At 42.0% G+C, this 25506-nt stretch overlaps 1 protein-coding gene across 1 annotated transcript in view; it reads right to left on the reverse strand.

Moving 5' to 3' along the window:
• Positions 1-25506, reverse strand: part of ACVR2B (activin A receptor type 2B) — a 146441-nt gene that overhangs the window by 19046 nt on the left and 101889 nt on the right. The window contains exons 2-5 of the mRNA XM_044294817.1: positions 21413-21620; positions 16596-16693; positions 11137-11291; positions 6155-6298 (exon numbers count right to left, since the gene is read on the reverse strand). Of these exons, the coding sequence (XP_044150752.1) occupies positions 6155-6298; positions 11137-11291; positions 16596-16693; positions 21413-21620 (605 nt within the window). The remainder of the gene's footprint in view (positions 1-6154; positions 6299-11136; positions 11292-16595; positions 16694-21412; positions 21621-25506) is intronic.

Raw genomic sequence — 25506 nt, forward strand, 5'->3', positions numbered from 1 at the left:
AATGACAAAAGAAGAAAAAAAATTTATAAAAAAATGTTAAAGCCCGGAGCATATGATTTCTTTAGCAGCAACAGCGCAACATTTCACACAGAACCTCTTACATGAAGACCTTTCAAAATATTTTCAGCATTAGAACACAATCTTGACTTAATGTGCAGAAACCCAATCAAGGCTTTATCCAGCTACAGAAATAGGGTTTGTACACTTTTCCAAAATTGTTCTTGTGCCCAATTTTTGTCTTTTTTATTTTTATTCAAGGAATCAGAGAAGAGCCTTTAAGAGAGTACAGAAAATTAGATTCCTACCCAAATTTCCATTGCTGTTATTTTATTTAGTGACAAATTGGAGAACTTTACAAAGGGAATCAGTGAATTTCCATGTTTGGCATGTGAATGAGCCCTCCGCACAGACCGCTGTACAATGAGCGCTTCGATTCCTGATTTACAGGGTACTGCCAGCTTTCACCTCCTGTGTTTCTTCTGGTGAGAAGCCAAGAGCGGGCCAGGGATTAGTCTGTACAGTGTTTAGCGCACACAATGCCATGAACAGGAGACTCTCAGCTGAGATTTTAATGGTAATGAATGCTGGAAAACCAAGCGATTTTTCTTCAAATTAGCGTATCCCGTATGCCTTTCAAATTCTTGGGTAACAATGTCATTTATTCAAAACAACTCTGTACTTGTAAATGATCATTTACATACATAAACCATGACGTATTAATGGATGAATTTGCATTAAAGGGACGGCAACACTGAATTTTTTTTTTTTTTTTTATAAAGTTTGCTACTACTGCTTAGAAATGAAGCCATGTCAACAATCTTTTTGTATGCTATTTAGGATCCTATAATACTCTTCATACTGATTTTAACTAGTCACAACATTAATCAGATGAACCATTTTTTTAAAATATGGCCATGATGGGAAGCTTCAAAACACTAATATCCTAATATTTCAAATAGTCTCCAAAAACAGGTTACGTTGGTGGTGCAGGGAGATTTTTTTTACAAGATTCTTATATTCAAAAGGGGATCTGGATAAATGAACATTTTGTTCTGGGCACAAAATATTATTTGCATTATAAGATTGCAAATAATCTGTAATTCCCAGGTCTCTATTCCTTCAATCTCTTTTGCTGCAAAACTACTCCAGGAAAACACTGGTCATGTATTTATTCCACAGCAATGAGTAGGTTTCACATCCAGAACACAATGTACATAGGCTGTGGATTTTTATGCGAGACTGACCCTGGAGAGTAAGTTTCATCCACAGGGTCTACATTTTTTTTTTTTTTCTTTCTCCACACAATGGTTGAAAAGAGTCTCTGGAGCGCACAGTACAGTGGCTTGGTAATGAAAATAAAATTAAGGAAGGCCTGGGGATTGCAGTGTCACACAGATTAATGTTCAGATCACCAGGAGTAGAGAATGTAAGAGTCTAGCAATTAGGAAAAGCAGACTTCTTGCTGTGAAGTTACCAAGCCACTTTCCTGGAGAACACAGCACACTCCTTCCTGCAACTCTACGCCAACTGTGTTCTTCAGAAAATAGATGGCTGACAATCAATACTAAGGTAATCTATGTGCTAATGAAAAAGACAAAACATTGAATAATAGCCGATATCCATGGAAATGGTCTGCCCTGAAGAGTGCAAGAAAATGTGCAGGAAAGGTGTGTGGTGTAACCGAACCGTTATCTAGGGTTTTATAGATAAAATATATCGAAACTGGAACTTGCAATTTATGGCCAGTGCACGTCTATCTCGGTTGTGACCTAAAATGTTCCGAACTATGGGGGAGATTTATCAAAACCAGTGCAAAGGAAAACTGCCCTAGATGCCAAAGGCAAACAATCAGATGATGTGGTTATTTCACTTCACTTTATACTGTATATAACTATAGTAGATCTTTATTTCTTGTGGCTTGTACAGCACTCATATTTTGCAGGACTCTACAGAGGTCCTCACACCATGGTTTATCTGCAAGCTCTCATTTGAAAGGCTGATTGATAGCTAGGTAACAACTTACAATGGGTTATCCGGGAATGTGATATTGATGACCTATCCTCAGGATAGGTCATCAATGTCAGATTGGTGGGGGTCCGACTCCCGGGACCCCAACAGATCAGCTGTTTTAAGAGACTGCAGTGCTTCGTGAGTGCTTGGGGCTCTTCCTAGGCCAGTGACCTCTCCGTACGTCAGTCACGTGGCCTAGACTTGAATGCGGCTGAGCTGCGATACCAAGCATAGCCACTATACAATGTATGGCGCTGTGCTTGGTAAGCTGCGACGACACTGGAGCTACAATGAGCGCAGTGGGCTCTTCAAACAGCTGATTGTCAGTGGTGCCTGAATTTGAAACCCTGTTGATCTGACACTGATGACCCATCATCAATAGGATAGGTCATCAATATGAAATTTCTGCAAGCTATGGGAGGGTGTGCTTCACGTATGGAGAAAAATCTCCAAAAGTTAATTAAACAAAATTAAAGGAGTTGTCATCTATCTTAAATTCCTTTTTTTTTTTACTAGGAGGCTCCCTTGATGATAAGCCGATTACTGGGTGTCCTACTTCTGACACCAAATATTCCAGCTATAAGGTTTGTGGGAATCTGGAAGCAGGTGCCACTACAGGAAAAATGAAAGTCGTTGTCCCACAAAGGACATTTATCATTTAATGATATCTGATTGCTGGGAACTTCATCAATCACTACAGTCCCGTCATCATGCTCACTGCAAAATTTTAGTGATGAAGAGGTAGTTATGTATGCACCCTACCGCTCAATTCAATGTCTACGCCAGGCATGTCCAAACTGCGGCCCTCCAGCTGTTGCAAAACTACAACTCCCAGCATGCCCTAATAGCTGTAAGCTACCCAGGCATGCTGGGAGTTGTAGTTTTGCAACAGCTGGAGGGCCGCAGTTTGGACATGCCTGGTCTACGCAGACGTACAAGGAGAAGAACCCATGGACCTTGGACCACTGTTCTAGTGATCGAATGTGGGGCCCCAGCGATTAGACGTTTAGCACATCCTGTAAGTAGTCCTTTGTAGGATAACCACTTTAAGCTTTACACAAGTTTTACTGAAATCAATGGGCCATGTCATAAGGCAAGGATATGTCGTTCCTCGTAACCGCTGAGAGCTCTGAATAGGATTCCTGCTCTATTGCTACACACATTGAAAATGAGTTTTTCTAAGCCATAAAACCAATACTTTTATCAGGCTGCACTTTACCTACCCCGATTGTGATGAGTGTCTGGAACATTATGACTCTGGGTCAGTAAGCGCATTGACATGGTTTCAATAAGAGAGTGAAGCTATTGTAAGCGAGGGGCTCATTGTTCAATACCTGATGTACTAACTGCATTTCCTGGGGTGAACAAAGTTTCTAGTTGTGCAGCTGTGTATATTTCTCTACAGAGAAACAAAAGGAATAGGAGAAAGTTGGGACCGGGAGTCTGATGAAATCTATGCTAGAGCGGACATAAAGCAGCTCTCCTGTCTCTCCATGGTGTGACTGAGAAGAAACGTATGTGCAATTTACCTCCATAAACAGCTGGCAGGAACTGTAAATCACTGACCGTATTATTACCATGACGCTTGACCCCACTCTCAAACACCGAAGGCTTGCGTTACATGTGTTCCCTTAAAAAATTCCAACCAAAACAAGACACTGCTCCTTAGTGAAGACATTTTGTAATTTATATTGTTTATGTAGCATTAAAGATCTGCAGTAAATCATTGCATGTTTATAGTGGGAGCTGCTCCATCAACAGTAAGGGTGTCCTGCTCCCTCTCTAAGGAGGGAGGGGGCGATTATAGTCCTCTGTCTGGAGTGACCTGCTTTCAAAATCCCACACAACTTCACACCCCCTTGAAATCTGTCTAAGTGCACCTTCATATTTGCGGCTCTTAGGGATTTTCACCATGGTATCTTCAGGTTTCTGTTTCTGGTCTCCTTCGTGCAGCCATGATATTGGGGACGAGGGCGACTGTCACCTTAAAAGGTTTTAAGGGATTATTATAGTTTTTAACAGATCTGATCATGTAGTTTCTTACCTCCTATACCTCTTCCACATGTTTTTTTTTTCTTACAGCTTAGACTCTCCTGACCCGTTTTCACCATGTACACAAATCACTTAGGTTTGTTTCCATTCTGTAGGTAGCACTTCCTGGTGCTGTATCCAACCAAACCCATGATGTACTTCTGTTTTGTCTGCCCCCCAACAACGCCCAGCTAATCTACAGCCCCTCCTATCCAGTGACATAGACACTCCCCATCACTGCCTTTGGTGCAGCTTTGACACTCCCATAGAACTAACCTGACCGGAAATAAGAGCCGCATGGACATGGTCATGTGACCACAGCCCAGGAAGGAAGATAGGAGCAATAAAGGTAACCGAAATATATTACAAAATTACAGCTACCATCAGAAATTATTTTAAAGGATCCTGATGTAAATCCTAAAACTGCTTTAAAATAACCTACATTAGACGAATTTCTCAAAGCTGTATGCCAGTTTTATGCTTTAAAAAAATTGCAAATTTTAGCACATTCAGACATTTTGTGCAAATGTTTGCAGATTTTAGGGATTTTTTGACGGTCATGGCATATTGTAAAGAAAAGGTACAACTGAAACCTATACCAACCCATATCTGCCATCAGAATTCAGTTTGCGTCACACAGACGCCCCAAGATACAAGAAATGTATTACAAAGCATGCTCCAATTGGCTTTTAACCCCTTCCCAACACTTGCCCTATATGTACAGCGGATGTCATGTCTTTAAAGAGCAAAGCCAGCACCATAACCGCCGGATGTCTTCCAGGCTCATTAGCTGTATATTACAGTTCAGGTCAGCAGGTGGTAGCACTGAACTGTGATATACCTATTGCTATATCGAATAATAGAGCAAATTCCATCATTCTATACAAACTGAAATCTGATGATTGCAAGTTGGAGTCCACTTGGGGGATGTAAAAAAATAAAGATTTTTTGAAAAATATCAAAAAAATATATAAAAATTCTAATCACTGCCTTTCCCCAAAATAAAAATAAACAATAAAAATAAAACATCATTGGCATTGTTGCACGTGAAAACACTCGCATTAAAATATTTTAAAAAAAGTATCCCATATGGTGAATTGCGTAATGGGAAAAAAAAATGCATCACTTTACTTCTCAAAAAAAGAAAAAGTGATCAAAAAGTCCTAAACACCACAAAATGATGTTAGCAAAAACTGCAGATTGTCCCGCAAAAAATTAGCCCTCATAAAAAACTTATTAGGGTCAGAATAAGGCAATGACAAGAAAAAAAAATGCTCAAAGTTTTAATTTTTTTTTTCAGAATTAAAACGCAAGAAAAACTATACAAGGGTGGCATCGCCATAATCGCACTGACCTTGAGAATGAAGAGCTCAAGTCAGTTTTACTACATAGTGAACGTTGTAAAAAAAAAACCCATAAAACTGTGTTTTTTCCAATTCCACCCCATTTGGAATATTTTCCAGCTTCCCTCTACATTGTACTCCATATTAAATGGAGGCAACTTGTCCTGTCCCGAGCTGAAAACAGACATAGTAGGAACTAAGGGAAAGGACTTTAGAGCAGTACAGTGGTGGCAGATTCCACAGAAGGGAGACACCCCCTTCTGAGAGAAATGCAGCTAGCTCTACAGCTGAAGGGGGGAATAACTAGGCTGAAAAGGAAATTACACAAGCCCCAAAAAAGATCTATTACTTCACAGTTATGATTGCACAAATAAGCACAGCCATTATGCAAACTTTTTTTTTTAAGCTCAAGAATGCTTTAAGGAGGAAGAAAAGGGTTTTCAGGAAAAGGGAATGCCATGAACCTATTTGTGATTGCAAGGTGACAAGAGTCCGCTTCCTGGTGAAAGCCCAGATAAACAGCTTGCAGCAAGTGACAAATATAGACTTTGAAGTTGAAAAAATAAATAAAAAATCCCACACGAGTGATCCTAATATTTTCTCCACCATACTCTAGAATGACAGTAATGCTGATGACATGCCTTCTCATTTTACCTATGCACATCCATACATAGTACTCCTACAATGCTGACTATATGCATACGTAAATATAAAAATAAAAAAATATACAAAATTTAAAGCCTTACAATTTAAACCAACCTTGAACTTACCTGAATAGGAAAGATTTTCACCGCTACATATTCATTCAACAGCCGTGCCTTCCACACGCAGCCAAACCGGCCCCGCGCCTTGATTTCCAGTAACTGCAGGGGCTTCAGTCCAACTAATGGAGATGGCGGAGGTGGGCCGGGATCCTGGGCAGATGAATAAACACAGGATTGATCTTTTATGGAGGGCCACAGAACCACATTTCCAAATAACCTCTGCTTCTTGGAGGAGAATAAATGACCAATTAGCTATTGCTACATAAATGGGCTGCCATAACCTTTATGTCCACCTCGGTGATCTGCTCCAATCACACAAAATCTTCATTAGGCCAAACTCTGTGCAAAACAATTTTGTATTGTGCACATTTCCAAGACTGAAGTCTGCCGGGAATGTGACTGATTAGGATGAGAGACGTTTGAATGAAATATTCTCTCTCCGTGTTACTAGGGAAACTAATACACAGAATGGCGAGGGGCATGTACAGTAGAGGCGCATGCACGTATGTGTCATTTTTTTGGCAGGCGGACAAAGCAGTTAGGGCCTTGGCAGCTCATGTCAGCTCCAGTGATGCCTGTTTGATGAAGTGCTTCTCTGCACAGCCTTCTGCGGCAGCAAGGCCATAAAGCTCCTGATATAAACCATGTAACGTTTTATAGTCAATTAGCACTTTGGAATTAAAGGCATAGTAATTGGGATCCATTTACTCAAAAACAGCCATGTAGCACTTGCAGAAAATGCGCTCTTAAATTACGTTTAATGTCAGGAGATGGCACAAGCACAAGAAAATAAAAATCTTGTATTGATCCGAGAGTTGCTTGTGGTTAAAGTCTGCCCAATGCAAAATAAGATTACACTAACGGATATGTAATGTATTAGCATATATCTAGACGGATGGAAATCAATAGTGTTATTACATGGGGTTTAAAAGGTACAATAAACTAAAACATTACTTATTACAATAAATTATCGTTCTCCAGTTAATGTTTAACTCGTGGTATGACAAGGCAAGGCTCAGCTTGGGTTTTTACCAGGGCTCATGTCCATAAGACATGGGGCAAGAGCATTGCTAAGGCTACTTTAACACTAGCGGCACGGACCTCCGGCAGGCTGTACTGTCGGGTGAACAGCCTGTGGGATCCGTCCTGCCTCTAGTGACCGTGTGCCCCCGGACTGCCGCTCCGTCCCCATTGACTATAATGGGGGCGGTGCGGAGGCACGGCAGCGCACGGTGAGAGGCTGTCGGAATAAATGTTTTATTCCGGCAGCCTCTCGCCGTGCTTCTGCCGGAACGCCGTCCCCATTATAGTCAATAGGGACGGAGCGGCAGTCCAGGGGCACACGGTCACTAGCGGCAGAACAGAGCCGACAGGCTGTTCACCCGACGGAAAAGCCTGAAGGAGGTCCGTGCCGCTAGTGTGAAAGTAGCCTTAGGCTACTTTTACATCTGCGTTTTTGCTGGATCCGATAGGGAACAGCAAAACTCTTCCGCTAGTATAATACAATCTGCAGCATCCGTTATGAACCGATCCAGTTGTATTATCTCAAAAATGACCAAGACTGATCCAACACTAAAACCACTGTAAGTCAAAGTGTGTCGGATCAGTTTTCTTTTATGTCTGAGAAAACTGATCTGGCACCAATGACTTACATTGTTTCATGCCGGATCAGTCTTGCTCCGTATCCCATGAGAAACTCAAAAACGCTGCTTTCAGCACGCGTCATGGGAACGGAATGAAACTGAACAGAATGCATTCTGGTGCACTCCGTTCCGTTTAGTTTTGTCCCCATTGACAATGAATATGGACAAAACTAAAGGATTTTCTTCCGGTTTTGAGATCCTATGACGGATCTTAACATTGGAAAGGAAACCGCTGATGTGAAAGAAGCCTTAAAGGGAATCTGTCACCTGGCTAATCGCTATTAAACAAAAAGTATGTCCTTCCAACACTCCATACCTTCTTTCCACATGTGTTTTTTTCCCCTTGAAGCTCGCTTTTTATGTTCAGAAAATCCACTTCGATCCATATGCTAATTATCCATTAAGTGCCCAGAGGGGCTTTATTTTCATTCCAAGGGGCCCAGAAACACCCCCAGTGGGGGCCCAGGCCCATCCTCCTGCACAGCTCAAGTACGCCTCTCCTTCACTCATACACTAAACCCCCAGCAACGCCATTGCCACCCTCCCCCCTGCTACATCACTAGCAGCCAATAACCCTGCCCTTTCTCTTCAGCATCAATGACAAATCTCACCCAGGCGGTGCCGAACACTGCCTGTGCTCTTCCTGTCCAACTGAGGGCATCAGCCTCAACTGTTTCACTGGACATGTGCCAGGCCCAGTGACGTTTTCGGTCCATGCCAAGGGAAACAGTTGAGGCTGATGCCCTCAGTTGGACAGGAAGAGCACAGGCAGTGTTCGGCACCACCTGGGTGAGATTTGTCATTGATGCTGAAGAGAAAGAGCGGGGTTATCCGCTGCTAGTGGAAAGAAGGTATGAAGTACTATAAGGACATACTTTTGGTTTAATACCGATTAGCCAGGTGACAGATTTCCTCTAACTTTATTGCTCTGTAGCTAAATGGAATATGGTCACTGAGGGGGACCTCATTAGGGTATGTTCGTGTAAAGAAACCCTCCAGTCATGACCTTAAAAAATGATACCGTATATGTAAGTCAGTACCTATATGTGAGGTTTATCTGGTAATTATTTTCCTCCCTGCTTGCTTCTTGGTTGCTTTTCATCTCAGTTCCATTTGGCCAGATCCGTGACTACAGTTTAGGTACAGGGTCTACTGAAGTCTAAGGTAGTCTGAGACACACCCCTTGTTGCATCATAGGTTCAGAGGTTATAAACACTTATTTAAGCTACATTCTTATCAGTAAGATAAGAATTGAGGTTAGTGAGTGTTTATACGGTCAGAGATCAGCGACAAAGAGCCCATTAGCTTTCAGAACCAGCTACTAGATAAACTCAAAGCTGTGCAGGAAAAATGGCTCAATATTTTTAATAAGAGACCAATTGGAAAAATTATTTTTAGCTCTAAATGAGTACAATGTAATAATTAAATAAAATTGACACCAAAAGGTGTACATAGCCTTTAAGGTGATGAATGTGGTCTCAAAAGAAGCATGCACCTATAGAAATAGAAACTATGTTGCAGGTACTGTAGTTTTTCATCAGGTCATCGGTATGCGCATGATTCAGCCCTGTGTATTAACACATGTGGTGTGTACTCAGCACACAGCACTGGTAATACTGAGGGGGAAGAGAACGCCTATTAGTATGAGCTCAGCGCCAGGCGAGCGGAGCACTGAGCGACGTCAGAGAATGAGGTGACGTTACAGGCAGCCATTTTGCTATTTTCAGTGGGGTTTTGGACTTCTACTATACAGAGAAACTTGGAAGCTTGTATTTGGGGGACCAGACTTAAAGAATGAATGGCCTTATTATGTTTACTGACCCTAGAAGCTCCATTTCAGAGTCCTCTATTCAACACAAACTAGGTCTTTAAAGGCATATTAGGGATTTCCAAATAATTGCAATTCGATCTTTTCTTAAAGGGGTTTTGCAGAGAATTTGACATATCCTCAGGACAGGTCATCAATATCAGATTAGCAGGGGTCCATCTCCCGGGACCCCCACAGATCAGCTGTTTAAAAAGCAGACGGTGCTCCATGAGAGCACTGCTTTTTCTTCACTACGTGTCGTATCCCTTGCAGTGGAGGCATAGTGTAATTACAAGTACTCGCTCCACTTAAGTGAATGGAGAGAGTACTTGTAATTACACTGCACTGACAATGGGCAGTGTAATGAAGAGGAAGCAGCACTCGCAAGGAGCGCAGCTTTCTCGTCAAACAGCTGATCGGCGGGGGTGCCGGGTGTCTGACCCCCGCCAATCTTATATTGATCACCTATCCTGATGATCGGTTATTAATAGAAAACCGCAGAAGAACCCGTTTAAGGGTCCATTCACACGACCGTAGTGTATTGCGGATCCGCAATACACCGGGCCGGCACCCCTATAGAAATGCCTATTCTTGTCTGCTAATGCGGACAAGTTCTATTTTTTTTTTTTTTCAGGAGCCGCGCATTGGAAATGCGAATGCGGACAGCACACTGTTCCTTCCGGCCCCATTGAAAATGATGGGGTCCGCATCCTTTCCGGACCCATTCTATAATGAAGCCAGCCCAGCAATCAGCTGATCGTTGTGGCACCTCCATCATAAACCCATGGCAATCACCTGTTATTGCCGGGAAAGACGGGACTTTGCCATATTTATTTGCTGCAGGAGAAGTGTAGTATGACATACATGGCTGGCATTCAAATGGGCTGCGCTCCTCAGAGCGAGAGCCACTGGGGATCCGAGCAGGGAACCCTACTTCTATGAAGGCTATATGACCCGACAGGGTCTGATGGGACAACCCCTTTAAGGAAAGAAATGGGGAGAATTTAAGAGAGATCATTGATGCCCATAGCAATCAGCCAGGGCTGCAGTATAACAGCAGTGGACTGACTGGTTGATCATGCCTTTCTTTTGCTCTAGTTTTTAGCTTATTTCAATTTCTCCCTGTACGGCCCACACCAAAGTATGAATATGTCAATGAACTAAAGGTGAATATGTCAATGAACGAATCTTGCAGCATATTCCATGACCAGGTCACTCTTCTAGTATTACAAAAATACAGTGCATAAATCCTGCAAAGCACATCCATAGGTCATTTATATTTACTTGATGAACTTTAATATTCTGGACCTCTCCTCGGAGCAAAGAAACTAGACTGAGAGCCAAGTCTTTTTTTTGTGTGAAACTTGTGGATACACTATTCCCCTTTGGATCACCCCTAAAGATGTGGATACCGGCTGTTGAACCTCAGCCTTCATTTCCTTCCTCCTGTCAAAGGAGACTAGTTCAGATCTCGCTGCCGGCGACACGTGTAGGTCTTCCCAGTCAAGGAGTCCAGGCTTCACGAGGGTCACACTTACCTCATTAATGTCAACATGACCATAGGGAGGCTTCCGATGGCGGTACATCCAGAAGGCCAGGAGAATGGCCATAGATAAAACGATGATGGGAAGTAGGGAATACACCAGTATGTTCAGCACTGAAGCGGACTGCTGAGTCTTCGGATCAAATGTTTCTACAAACAAGGTATAAAAACAGAATAAAACAGGAGCAATAACACAAAGCAACAGCACAATACAGTACATTACTTCACAGTATTATCAGTGTAGCTTCGGATTATGTGCCTACTGCTCTGAACAAAAGGCTACCATGCATTTATCCAGACTTTTATTAGCCTTACATATGTAATGTATAGCAGGTCATAAACTGCTTCTTCACCTGCTCAGCCGGATTCCAGGTTCACTAGTTACATACAGTACATCTCCCCTCCAGGCCTTGCTGGCATTGCTCTACCATCTGCCAGCGAGCAGCTGCAAAGTGGTAAATGTGGGCAACCTCCTTAAATAAAATGTAACACCAGCGGCTTTATCATCCATAGGTCTCATAAAATTAGACTACATTTTATTATTGCAATGCCTTCATGTCGTAGGGTCTATTCTCAGAGCCTGGCATCAGCACTCCATTATGAGTGGTCTCCAGCACTGGACAGGAGAGCTTCCCCGAGCGATGCGTGAGCTGGGTCTTAAATAGGGCTTTCTGCTTCTCTCGATTTATTTCAGTCTGCATTGTGTCTCTGGCATCAGCCCAGCACAAGGGACCTTTAAAACATACAAAGGCTCAAAACAATGCCATGGAAGTTCTACGCTAAGAAGAGTCTGGAAAGTAAATCACTCGACAACCCCGATCTCACCCTTACCATGATGCCACAAAACTGCTGTTATCCAGGGGGGAGGGAACGACTGGCCATTTGTTGAAATCTAAGTGAACCGAGAGAACTGGATTTACTGAGCTAGTGAGAGCTTTGCGGGTGAAAAGCACTGACAAAGCAGACATTTATGCTTGCGGATAATACTGCCACCACGCACCCCATACACTCTGTATAACTTAAAGGGGTTGTCTCACTTCAGCAAATGGCATTTATCATGTAGACAAAGTTAATACAAGGCACTTACTGATGTATTGTGATTAGGCTTGGGCAAAACGGGCTCAGATTGCTCTATCTGAACCCGATTCGCTTAAAAACTTTGTTTACAATACTCCGTTCCGGTTTGTTCAGTTTTATCCCCATTGACAATGAATGGGGACAAAACTGAAGAGTTGAGTTGGACAGCACAACTCAGATGTGCAAGTAGCCTAACGTCAGACACGAAACAAAACAGGTCTTGCATTATTTGCATCAAGATATGACAGGCCTCAGCGGAGGCCACACATTTAGCGCACTGTGGAGGAGATATTGTAAACAAAGTTTTCAAGCGAATCTGGTTCGGATAGAGCCATCTGAACCCGATTCTCACAAGCCTAATTTTGATTGTCCATATTGCCTGCTTTGCTGGCTGGATTCATTTTTCCATCACATTATACACTGCTCGTTTCCATGGTTACGTCCACCCTGCAATCCAGCAGTAATGGCCATGCTTGTACAATGCTGGAAAAAGTGCTGGCCTATGCTCACTCCCACGGTCCCGGCCACATGCTAATGTCTGTAAAGTGCTGCAGAGTATGGTCGAGCTATATAAGTGCGTAAAATAAATAGCGACAGTCCCAGATTTCGGCCGATGGTCCTGGGACGGCTGAGGTATGTTCCGATTTCAACTGTACCTGTGTCCTGAGGGCGCGGATACAGTCGAGCACAACGGTGATGCAGGCAGCCGCCAGGCAAGATGGACATGTTGCATTTATCAATGTATTCAGTATGACTAAATATGCAGGGTATACGCATGCATTTTTAAAGGATAACTGTCATGTTAACTGTCAAAAAATCTATTTTAGCATATGTTACTGCTGCAGCAGCATTATGCATAAAGCAATCTTTAGTTTCTTAACAAACAACCGTTTTCCTTGAATTTTTCCCTTAGTTACGGCCATCTTGAATCCTACAATATGAGGATCTTCTCAAGATGGCTCCTCTGCCAGTTCTCAGAGGCCAAAACTGCCTTCCCGTACTTCCTATGCACACTTGCTGTAGACAGCAGCTTCCTGCGAGCCAATCAGATTGGATTACTGAAAGACACGCCTCCTCACTCTGAAGCCTAATGCAGGCATGCAGTGTGAAGGACCGCCCCTCTGTCTTCTGTTTACATTAAGTTGGGAGACAAATGAGCCCTAGTAATGGTCTTTTAAGGGAGCAGTGGAAAGGGACAGGAGACATTAATGAAAGCTGTTATTATAAAGGTAATTACAGATCATTGACAGACTAGCTCTAATAAACAAGCAAATAAAAAGAAATATGACAGTTATTCTTTAACCAAAGAGAGCATAAATCCGTAGTAAAAGTGCCCAAATATAAACTACAGTGGCGTAAGGTACCATGAAAATCAGTGGACACGCTCATGGTCAGAGGCCAAGTCATAACTCCAGGCTTTAGTATACTGGTGGACAAATTCATTAATCAGATTTCTTTCCTCGTCAAACCTTTTTTTTTTTTTTTCCATACTGGTTCCCAGATTATTTTAAGCACCCCAGGTCCCTAAAAACCACTTTAAGATTTAGAAGGCAAAGAAGTGTGGGAAAATAGAGGGAGACAATAGGACAGTGTTGGGAAAATTTCCATGGCGTCCAAAGACTGGCCACACCTGGGTACTTCACAAAAACAAAAAAACAGGTGCCCGTATTTTTCTTTCAATGGTCTTGCAAATCTGCTAAAGGTTGCCCGATATGACACATTACTCGCCTGAATACCAGACACTTTCCTTTGTTTGCTGGAGGTCACTTTGAGAATGGCCTCAGCCTGAGAAGTGCTGATGTGCAGTTATTCCCAGCACCACGTATAATGAAAGGCTCTTTGATTCTGTATGGAAAAGTTATTGATTGAATGGCTTTTCTTTGGTGACAAGGTGCCATCTGTTCGCTCCAACAGATCGCATACAGAGAAAAAAAAAAAAAAAAAAAAACTTAAACCGAAAGCTATGAAAGAGTACAGTTTTTGCCAGAGTGAATTACGCGTGCGGGGAACGTGCTGCTCTTTCTTGCTTATTTAGGAGGACCCTCACAAGACATAAGAGCCCATCACCTGGGTCCCATTTCTTGCCGGGCTGCAGTTATATATAACCGTGAATAATTTTTTATGAGCTCCCTGATCACTACAGGGGGTGGTCCTTGGGGTAACGGAAAAAATAAAAAAAAAATAAGATACAATGCATGATGGATCTTTACATCCGCAACTTTGATGCAATTTCTGACCTGAGGGTGGTTTCACATACAGCCTTTATTATAATAAAAAAAAAAAAAAAAAAAAGTTTTGACACAATTGTTTTTTGAGCCAAAGCTAGAAGTGGATAAAGCAGGAAGCAGAAGCATCAGTCTTTCCTTTATATTTATCATTACTTTTGAATCCATTTCAGGCGATGGCTCAAATAAAAATAAAAAATAAAATGCATCAAAATGAGTGACACCCCCACCAAAAAGGTTCTACAAGCATCAAAGAAGCATTTTATTTATTGTTCCAAATTACCAGGAGTCTGTTATAATCTTAACTTCCCAGGCTTCCTCCGATCCAGCGCTGCCGCTATGTCCTTTCCGCTGGGTTTAAAGCAGTGACACTGTTTTGGCTGCTGCCAATCACTAGCCTCAGAGATCTCAAGCCATATACTGCTGAGGCCAGTGGCTCAGTGGCTGGCTGTGGTGGTAAACAGAATGTCTCTGCCGCAGCCAATACACACAGCAACAGCCCAGCAGTGAAAGAGTGTCGGCGCTGAATCGGACAGGGCTCGGGAAAGTTAGGCAAGTTTCTGTGTATTATGTTATGTTAACAAGCTCCTGGTAATTTGGAACAATAAAAAGAACTCGAACAAGACAAGTCTCCATGAGCTAAACAGACTGGACTGAACTGTTAAGACAGGAGAAGTCTTGTATCCATCTCTGTGTAGCAATAGGTTGGGTTTCGAGCCTCAGGATGAAAACTGTTTTGTGCTCATCGGTTGACAGCAAGCAGAGATCTTAGAGGGGTTCTCCGGGCTTTTAATATTGATAGTCCTAACTTCAGTATCTGAGGAAAGGGATTTAGGGGTCATTATTACAGAAGACTTAAAAGGTAGGCAGACCATGTCAGAGCAGCAGGAAATGCTAGCAGAATGCTTAGGTGTATAGGGAGAGGCATTACTAGTAGAAAGAGGGAGGTGCTCATGCCGCTCTACAGAGCACTAGTGAGACCTCACTTGGAGTATTGTGCTCAGTACTGGAGGCCATATCTCCAGAAGGATATTGATACTTTGGAGAGAGTTCAGAGAAGAGCTACTAAACTGGTACATGGATTGCAGGATAAAACTTACCAGGAGAGATTAAAGGACCTTAACATGTATAGCTTGGAAGAAAGACGAGACAGAGGGGATATGATATAGACTTTTAAATACATAAAAGGGAATCAACAAGGTAAAAGGAGAGAATATTTAAAAGAAAAACTGCTACAAGAGGACATAGTTTTAAATTAGAGGGGCAGAGGTTTAAAAGTAATATCAGGAAGTATTACTTTACTGAGAGAGTAGTGGATGCATGGAATAGCCTTCCTGCAGAAGTGGTAGCTGCAAATACAGTGAAGGAGTTTAAGCATGCATGGGATAGGCATAAGGCCATCTTTCATATAAGATAGGGCCAGGGGCTATCCATAGTATTTAGTATATTGGGCAGACTAGATGGGCCAAATGGTTCTCATCTGCCAACACATCCTATGTTTCTATGACCTATCCTCAGGACAGGTCATCAAAATAAGATCAGCGGAGGTCTGACACCTGGCACCCCCCCTGATTAGCTGGATGAAGGGAAGACGCGAGCGTGCCATCGCCCTTCTCTCTCACTGCTCTACTGCTGCTTTGCCATAGACATAACAGCAGCGAGCAGGAAAAGAGATGGGAAGACGGCACCAGCACACTTTTATGCAGACTGACGTTCCCAATAATTGCCTGATCATCAGCAGAGATGAGGGCTACATTTACAAGCAGCAATCACCTGCACTGTATGGGGACAAACGATCACTAGAGCAATCTCTCGGTCCCTAGAAAATAATTTTTTGCGAGCAGCAGATCTCCGTTTTGATAGCACAATGTGCTGCACAGAAATGATGATTTTTGGTACTGGCAGGATCACCCGATGACTATGTACCTTGTGCTTTACACAAGCACACAAATTATCTACAAACACTCATCCCAGAATACCGATCTGTGTGAAAGATCCCTAATTTTTAGCTTTTGACGTATTGTAGACATACGAAGATAGCACAGACCCACTAATTCCTATGGTAGGCTCATAGAATCCCACTGGTGCTATCATGTGGCATATCAAAAGACAGCCAAAACTTTACAAGCTTGTATTTGACGCTAGAACTTACCCACATCCGGCAAATGAGTAAATTTCTCGTTACAGTAGTTCCCATCACAACAGCAGAAAAATACTTGCGGGTTCTCTTCCTTCGCTACACACTGAGGTCTAGAAGTAAAAAAGAGATAGACCAATAAATATGACATCCGAAGGCATACGCTTTATTTACATAGTTAGTGGAGCCTACAAAAGAAAGGTGGACTCTCATGGCATGGATATGTTCACCACATGGCAGATATGCTGAGGAGGTCAGGGCTGGATTTTGCTGAAGATCTGCAGCTTATTACAGTGGCAGCAAAGTGGATGAAACTTTACCCAATCTAGTCCACACACTGCAGGAAAAGAAAAAAAAAAAAACTGTGCCAAGCGTCTCAAATTTTCTAGGGGACTGAGTCTCAAGTGAATGGAGCAGGAGACTGACTGAGCGCTGTCTACATCAGCCCCACAGGAGTAAATGAAGTGGTGGACAGACAGGCGCACTACTATTTCACTCAGGGAGCAGACTGTGGGATCCATTTGGTCTCAGGTTTGCAGTGGGTCCCAACGGCCGGACCCCTGCTGTCTGATATCCATCACCTATCCTGTGGATAAGTGACAAATAATTTTTGAGGGATAGCCTCTTTAAGTGCGTTTTTGATTCAGATAGTTTTTGTGGCGTGAGGGGGTCGGTTTTCCACGAGACTGGAGCTTTTTCAGGGGTTACAGATTAATACATGACAGATTAAGTTATATATGAACTGTATAAATCCATACACAATTTGCTCTTCCTAGTGTTGCACCGCAAGTTGCTTGCGACTGGCATTAAAATAGATGGCGGAAAAGTTGTGGACTTGCAACGCCCGGCACAAAATACAACATGTCTGGATTTTTTGCGACATCATTAACATTACTTTTTCACAGCCAAATCACCATTCTAAAACAGTCGCATGACCGCAAGGTGCAGATCAGTCTTGTACATTTTTGTGTCGCACAACTTTTCTGCAACAAAATTTTGCAGTGTAGCCGTACCTTTAAAATAAAAATGGAATGGTGAACATTAGCTTAAAGGGTTTCTTCACTTTGTTTAAAGTGATGATCTATCCTCTAGATAGATCATCAGCATCTGATCGGCAGTGGTCGGACACCTGGAACCCCCGCTGATCAGCTGTTTGAGAAGCGCTCCAGCAGCAGCACCATCCCTGGCCTGGGCGTGGCTAAGCTCCGTTCCCTTGAATGGAGCTAAGCCCCGCCCAGGCCAGTTGATACAAGTCGCCAGCAGTAAACAGTGAGAAGGCTGGAGCACCGCTGCCTTCTCAAACAGCTGATCGGCGGGGGTCCCGGGTGTCGGATCCCTGCCGATCAGGTGTTGATGATCTATCCAGAGGATAGATTATCACTTTAAACAAACTGCAAAACCCCTTTAAATAAGGGCCTAGTACATTTATCAGAGATCTCAGAGGGGCTGTGTTTTAGTATGGGGCATTAGCGAACGTGTCTCTGGTTCTGAGGAATCTGGGATAATGTAATTCCGGAATTCCACTGTCCACTATACACGGCTGTATAATCCAGTAGCTATGTGGCCTGGCATTTCCACGGTTGGACGAATGATGGACCAGCGCAGGCCTTTCATCTACAAACATCTATGCAGATGCAGTATATACACAGATACATATATAACACATCATCCAAATGAACAATCCCATCCAAAAGAACCTGTCTACAATGACTCCTGCGGTTCCTGGCCTCTATACAGGATCATTATGTGAAGTACATTTCGTTTTGATCCCGTTTTAACGGATGGCAGATACGTCGTTATTGTGCAGGACAAAAACTTCAGTCACAGCAATCCTTATCTCACTGGCAGCACATGTGAGCGACCTGTATCTCACAGGATCCCAGACACAAATTCCCTTCTTCATGATCACGACACTTACCCGGGTGGTTATAAATTTAGCAATAGCAAATTTCAAGCTTTAGTCGTTTAAAAAAAATAAAATAAAAATACACTAAGTACATAATGAGCTGAAATATGTAGATTACTGATTTAAACAGGTCATACACATTAGATCAAAATTCGATGAACTTGCCTGTATTGGGGCCTACTGGCTGGGGTTGTTTTGAGCATGTGGCATTTCAACATGCATTATTCTTTGCTACAGCGAGAGGTGGTCTGCTAGCGGGTTAGTCACCCTTTTCCCACTCGAATAAATAATTACGCTAGTCTAGTGATAAGGGAGTTGGGAAGGAAATCGGTTAAAAAAAGAATTTGGATTGTTTCACATTTGCATTTGCCCATCTGGCAGGCTGTTCCAGCCGGGAGCAACCTGCCAGATCCAGCATTGTCAAAAGCTACTGGAATGCTGTCCAGCTCCATTACCTATAATGGGGCCTGGTGGTAATCCAGGCAAAACGCAGAGAATCGGCCGGGCAAATACTGCTGCATGCAGCAGTTTTTCTCCGGCTGATTCTCAGCATTCTGTGCCGGAACAGGGTGCCGACAGTGTGAAACAAGTAGATGCTGTCAACTTTTGCAAAAATATCACAGACAGCCTAAGTTGTATGCAGGCATTCTATCTTGAAATAGATGAGGTTGAAACTTTTTGTCAATTTGTTTCTCTCCTTATTTCTTCATCTTAAAGCCTACCTGAGTTTTCAAAAAAGGCTTTCATAACGGCTGTGCTTCTTTGAACAATCATAACTGTGAAGGAATAGTTACGTACGGGTTTCACTAGTCTTTCAACTGCACAGCTAGATGAATTTCACTCAGAAGTAGTGGGTGTCTCCTTTCTGCTAGATTTGTATGCAGTGACGTCACTTCCCTTAGTTCCCGCTATGTCTGTTTTCTTCTAGGAAGAAGGGATAACTCACACTTACAGAAAAGCAGGAGGCTCCTGTGATGTTTAGAAGCAGTGTAGAAGAGTAGTTTTATCAGGATCTCGGTTATCCCTGACACGGCAGGCAGTTGTTCGGATCCAGCAGGCAGTTCCGGCAATATGGTGTTTCCGGATCTGAATGCTGAGGGATACGTAATTTTCGATCAGGCCTGTCTCAGCCCTACTGCAATGTACAGAGCATCATTCATTCTTATGTGTAGTTGGTGCAGGACAGTTAAAGCATGCCTGTATAAATTATGGTTGCCTCTAACAAACTGCATGAATGTGTCCACGAGCGCACATTGTGACAACGCCGTTTTAGAAAAAAATTCTCACTCAACAAGAAGAGGTCATGTTTATGGTATACTCTAGAGATCAGCTGTCAGAAACACAGGTACCAGGCTTCCAGGGAGATTTATTGATCGAGTCATGTGGTTTTCAGCATAGTATGTAAGGAGACGAGAAAAAAATTATTATTTTATAGAAGTGTCACGGGGGAGGACGCAACTTAAAATCTCATAAAATACCTGATAATCTGCTGTGAAATAGAGGGAATCACACTTCAAAATGCAGTTCAGAAGGCTTTAAAGGGACCTGGTCGCTGAAGTATATCCAGCTCTGGAATATATTATGATTACTGTATTTCACACCTTCAAAGCTATATTCACACTGAATGAAGGCGCTGTGATGGTGGTGGTACACATAACACTGGGAGGAAAGAGCTCTGTAAAGCAAAAAAGTGCTAAAAACCCCAGCTCAGGGCGTTACAGGATGAAGCTTTGTCGTACCATTCTCAATCCATAGAATTCACAGCTGGTTCAACTACTGGTTGTGATATTCTTTTTTTTATAGGATTAGGCATGTAGAAATACAACTGCCCGATTCTTCTTTCCCTTGACATCTATGTATTGCCACCTTAAAGTGTCACTGTGCTTTACATACATGGTACCAAAAAGGTCCACAATGGACGTAGACATTCTTCGGCCACCACCATCGAAAGAATATGCCATAAATGTCTGATAGGTACAAGTCGCCTCTGAGGCTCACTCCTATAGGTCTTCAACGGGCCCCAGAATGAATGGAGAAACAAGTCACAGATGCAGCCACCCCTCCATTCACCGCAATGGACTTCCGAAAGTTGCTTAATGCTGACTTTGTTATTTTGGAAGGCCGTAGTGGTGAATGGAGGGGTGACAAGCTTGCGTGGCTTGGTATCCATTCACTGCTATGTTTTCGGACGTCTCAAAGCAGTAAATAGAGAGGACATGATCTTGAGATGGGAGCTGGTCCCAGAGGTGGGACCCACACCTATTGGACATATCCTATCAATAGACCATAAATGTCCCAGATCAGGTCGATTAAGTCATTTCTCTTGATCCAGTCATAGATTATTAGAACTTGGTTGCCAACTTAATGCCCTGATAATACTTCTTGAATTCGCCCAGTCAAATTTAAGAGGCCATCAGGGAATGACTATTGATGACCTATTCTCTGGATAGGTCATCAATATCAGATCGGCAGAGGACATACTCTTGGGAACCCCGCCAATCAGCTGTTAGAAGAGGCATATGAAGAAATCTGTTATCAAAGTTAAGCCTCCTTCAAACTTGCATGTAAAAATACTGCTTAAATACAGATGTGCAATAAAGCTATTTTTATTCCATTTTTAGTGCCATATTGTACCCATTTATGTTTTTTAACTTAGATAATTTATTATATTATGATATTTATAATATTAAAATAATAATCTGTAATATGGTGGTGTGAATAAGCCCTTTGAAGGTTAAGCTTCATGCAAGAAAACAAGATTGGGGAAAAGATAATGGTTCTATGTGATGTCATTTTTCTTCCCTCTTTTCACATTGGTGGAGGGGGAGCCCGAAATGGGGGCGTGGTCTATAATACCAGTTTGTTACTTGATGTAGCAATAAATTTATAGCAATAAAACATTTAGCCGCTGTTGTCTGCAACCTACCTGTCATAGCAGTTGAAGTCATCTAACCAACATCCTTTCTTCACAAGTTCGATGAAGCCAGAATTATTCCTCCAAGATGCATAGCAGTGAAGGCGTTTATCCTTCTCGCCATCACACCTCTCCACCCCGCTCTGGTTCGTTTTTTCAGTCTCCCAGTTGACATTATAATAAATGCATTCCCGAGGGTCCTCCTCATTGTGACCAGACCCTGAAAAGGAAGATCAGCATGGAGTTATAAACCTGCTGCTGGGTGCAATTACTTTTGTATGCACTTTATCTTTCAGACAGCCCACAAACTATTCCCTATAACAATTTGCATTGCAGACAGAGGGCCCCGTGGCAATGAAGAAAACCTGCATCAAACCAATAACGGAACGGCTTGACTTGTGACAAGAGCGCTGCTCTTCCATTAACCTATGGAAACATTGCAAAACACTTCAAACAGTAATGCCCAGAGCGCATTAATAATAGCTCCAGGTATGCACTTTTATCAGCGACCAATGGAAACAATTGGAAAGGAAATCCTTTAAGTCTTCTTTTCTTGTCAATATAATAAAATATAATAATGTTTCTTGGAAAGTAAAAAAAATTAAAAAAAAAGTTAAAAGTGCAAGTTAAAAATGGAAACAGCCAGACTTGACCTTCCGATGCAGGGGGATTGCGTCAAAAGTAAAAAAAAAAAAAATACTGCATAAAAGTCTGTGCAGAAAAAATAATAAAACCTTACTGTTGTATAGCTAGTGGCGTGAAACTGGAATGTCTGGTTCGCCTTAAATCTTTTCACGGTTGTGTCTAGTATCAACTACGGCTCAATACTGAAAAATCTCTCAAAAGTGTATTGAAAAAAAAATTCGATTCTCCTCCTGGAGGTAGACTGAAATGATCCGATACACAACAGGCCGACTCATTAAATAATTTACAAAATGTATTTGGTTTAGCTGATGGATTTCCTAATGCAATAGGCCTTGCAATATCACTTTTTTTTTTTTTTACTTTTCTTTTCAAAAAATGTGTGATATTTTTATTTATTTGCTATCTAGATATAATTAATCCTGCAGTTTTCACACTGGCCACTAAGTCTACTTTTACACTAGCGTTAAAGTTTTCCGGTATTGAGTTCAGTCATAGGGGCTCAATACCGGAAAAAAATGCATCAGTTTTCCTAATGCAGGCACGCTCAACCTACGGTCCTCCAGCTGTTGTACAACTACAACTCCTACAATTGCCTGCTGTAGGCTGTTCGGGCATGCTGGGAGTTGTAGTTTTGCAACAGCTGGAGGGCCGCAGGTTGAGCATGCCTGTCCTAATGCATAGTTAATGGAAAGAAATCCGTTCAGTATGCATCAGGATGTCTTCAGTTCCATCCCTTAGGGCTCATGCCCATGACCGTGTGCTGGCTGTTCCATGCATTGGGGACCGCAAATTCGCTCACATGTGCTGCCAGTGAGATAAGGATTGCTGTGACTGAAGTTTTTGTCCTGCACAATAACGACGTATCTGCCATCAGTTAAAACGGGATCAAAACGAAATGTACTTCACATAATGAAGTGCATGCACTACTTTTTTGTGGTGCAGAGGCACTGACAGAAAACCCACGAAAGCACTGTGTAGTGCTTCCGCGTGCTTCCATTCCGCATCTCCGGGATTGCGGAGCCATGGAAGTGAATAGGTCCGTAATGCACACGGCCCATGCCTGTGTATTGCGGACCTGCCGTATGCAGTCGTGTGCATGAGCCCTTTTACTGTATTTGGCCGGAGAAAATACCACAGCATGCTGCTGTATTTTCTCTGGCCAAAATTCCGGAACACTTGCCAGATCCAGCATTAATTTCCATTGAAATGTATCAATGCCGGATCCGGTACCAAGTGTTCATGAAATTGCCACCTTGACGGATCCGATTTCCAGTCTGCACATGCGCCGACCTTTAAAAATGTGAAAAAAATAAATACTGGATCCGTTTTTCCGGATGACACCGGAGAGATGGATCCGGTATTTCAATGCATTTGTCAGACGGATCCAGATCAGAAAACTAAATTATATCAGTTTTTTTATTTATTTTTTTACATACAGATTTCCAGATCCAACAGGCAGTTCCGGCAATGGAACTGCCTGCCGGATTCTTCTAATGCTAGTGTGAAGGTACCCCAAGCCTATTACTAGGTTGACATTTCCTGTTCTCTAGAGATCACTTCTCAGCAGTCATATGGTTATCATAATAGGCAGGATTACAATGGAAAATAAAGACCTTAAAAATCGATAAAACAGGAAGTACAGTCCCCATCCCTGTACAATGACTAGAATGTCTAGAAAACACTTCCACAGAATTCAATCAAAATCTGTCTACTGCTGAATATGCTCCATGAACATATTGAATATTTATTTTCAGCAGCAGAGATAGACATAGAGATAGACATAGAGATAGACATAGAGATAGACATAATAGAGATAGACATAGAGATAGACATAGAGATAGACATAGACATAGAGATAGACATAGAGATAGACATAGAGATAGACATAGACATAGACATAGAGATAGACATAGAGATAGACATAGAGATAGACATAGAGATAGACATAGAGATAGACATAGAGATAGACATAGAGATAGACATAGAGATAGACATAGAGATAGACATAGAGATAGACATAGAGATAGACATAGAGATAGACATAGAGATAGACATAGAGATAGACATAGAGATAGACATAGAGATAGACATAGAGATAGACATAGAGATAGACATAGAGATAGACATAGAGATAGACATAGAGATAGACATAGAGATAGACATAGAGATAGACATAGAGATAGACATAGAGATAGACATAGAGATAGACATAGAGATAGACATAGAGATAGACATAGAGATAGACATAGAGATAGACATAGAGATAGACATAGAGATAGACATAGAGATAGACATAGAGATAGACATAGAGATAGACATAGAGATAGACATAGAGATAGACATAGAGATAGACATAGAGATAGACATAGAGATAGACATAGAGATAGACATAGAGATAGACATAGAGATAGACATAGAGATAGACATAGAGATAGACATAGAGATAGACATAGAGATAGACATAGAGATAGACATAGAGATAGACATAGAGATAGACATAGAGATAGACATAGAGATAGACATAGAGATAGACATAGAGATAGACATAGAGATAGACATAGAGATAGACATAGAGATAGACATAGAGATAGACATAGAGATAGACATAGAGATAGACATAGAGATAGACATAGAGATAGACATAGAGATAGACATAGAGATAGACATAGAGAGAGAGAGACACATACACACATATACACACACTAAGGGTCCATTCACACGTCCGTTTTTTCTTTCCTGATCTGTTCTGTTTTTTCAGGAACAGATCAGGACCAGATCTGGACCCATTCATTTTCAATGGGTCCTGGAAAAAAATCGGACAGCACAATGTGTGCTGTCCGTTTCCGTTGTTCCGTTCCGCATGTCCGTTTAAATATAAAACATGTCCTATTCTTGTCCTGAAAAATCGGATCCTGGTACAATACAAAGTCAATGGATTCGCAAAAAACGGATGACATTCGGATGTCATCCGTTTTTTGCGGATTCCGTTCCTGGAAACACATAACAAATTTTAATTTTAATTTTTCAATTTTTTTTCAAAGAAATCCAAACAACTTTATTTGATTATTGAAATGTATACATGTTTCCGTTTTTTGCGGATCCGCAAAAAACGGATGACATACGGAAACATTTTCAGGAACAACGGATCCGCAAAAAACGGACCGTTTTTCAGGATGAAAAAAAACAGGACGTGTGAATGGACCCTTAAAGGGAACCTGTCACGAGGATTTTGTGTATAGAGCTGAGGACATGGGTTGCTAGATGGCCACTAGCACATCCGCAATACCCAGGCCCCATAGCTCTGTGTGCTTTTATTGTGTAAAAAAACTATTTGATACATGTCCTCAGCTCTATACACAAAATCCCGGTGACAGGTTCCCTTTAAATGCATTTTACTATCCGGTTTCAAAGAGGACCTTTCATGGTATTTTTCTTTTTACCTAAATACCTTAGTAAGTAGT

This window comes from Bufo gargarizans, chromosome 5 (assembly GCF_014858855.1).
Source record: "Bufo gargarizans isolate SCDJY-AF-19 chromosome 5, ASM1485885v1, whole genome shotgun sequence".
In the NCBI taxonomy this organism is placed as follows: Eukaryota; Metazoa; Chordata; class Amphibia; order Anura; family Bufonidae; genus Bufo; species Bufo gargarizans.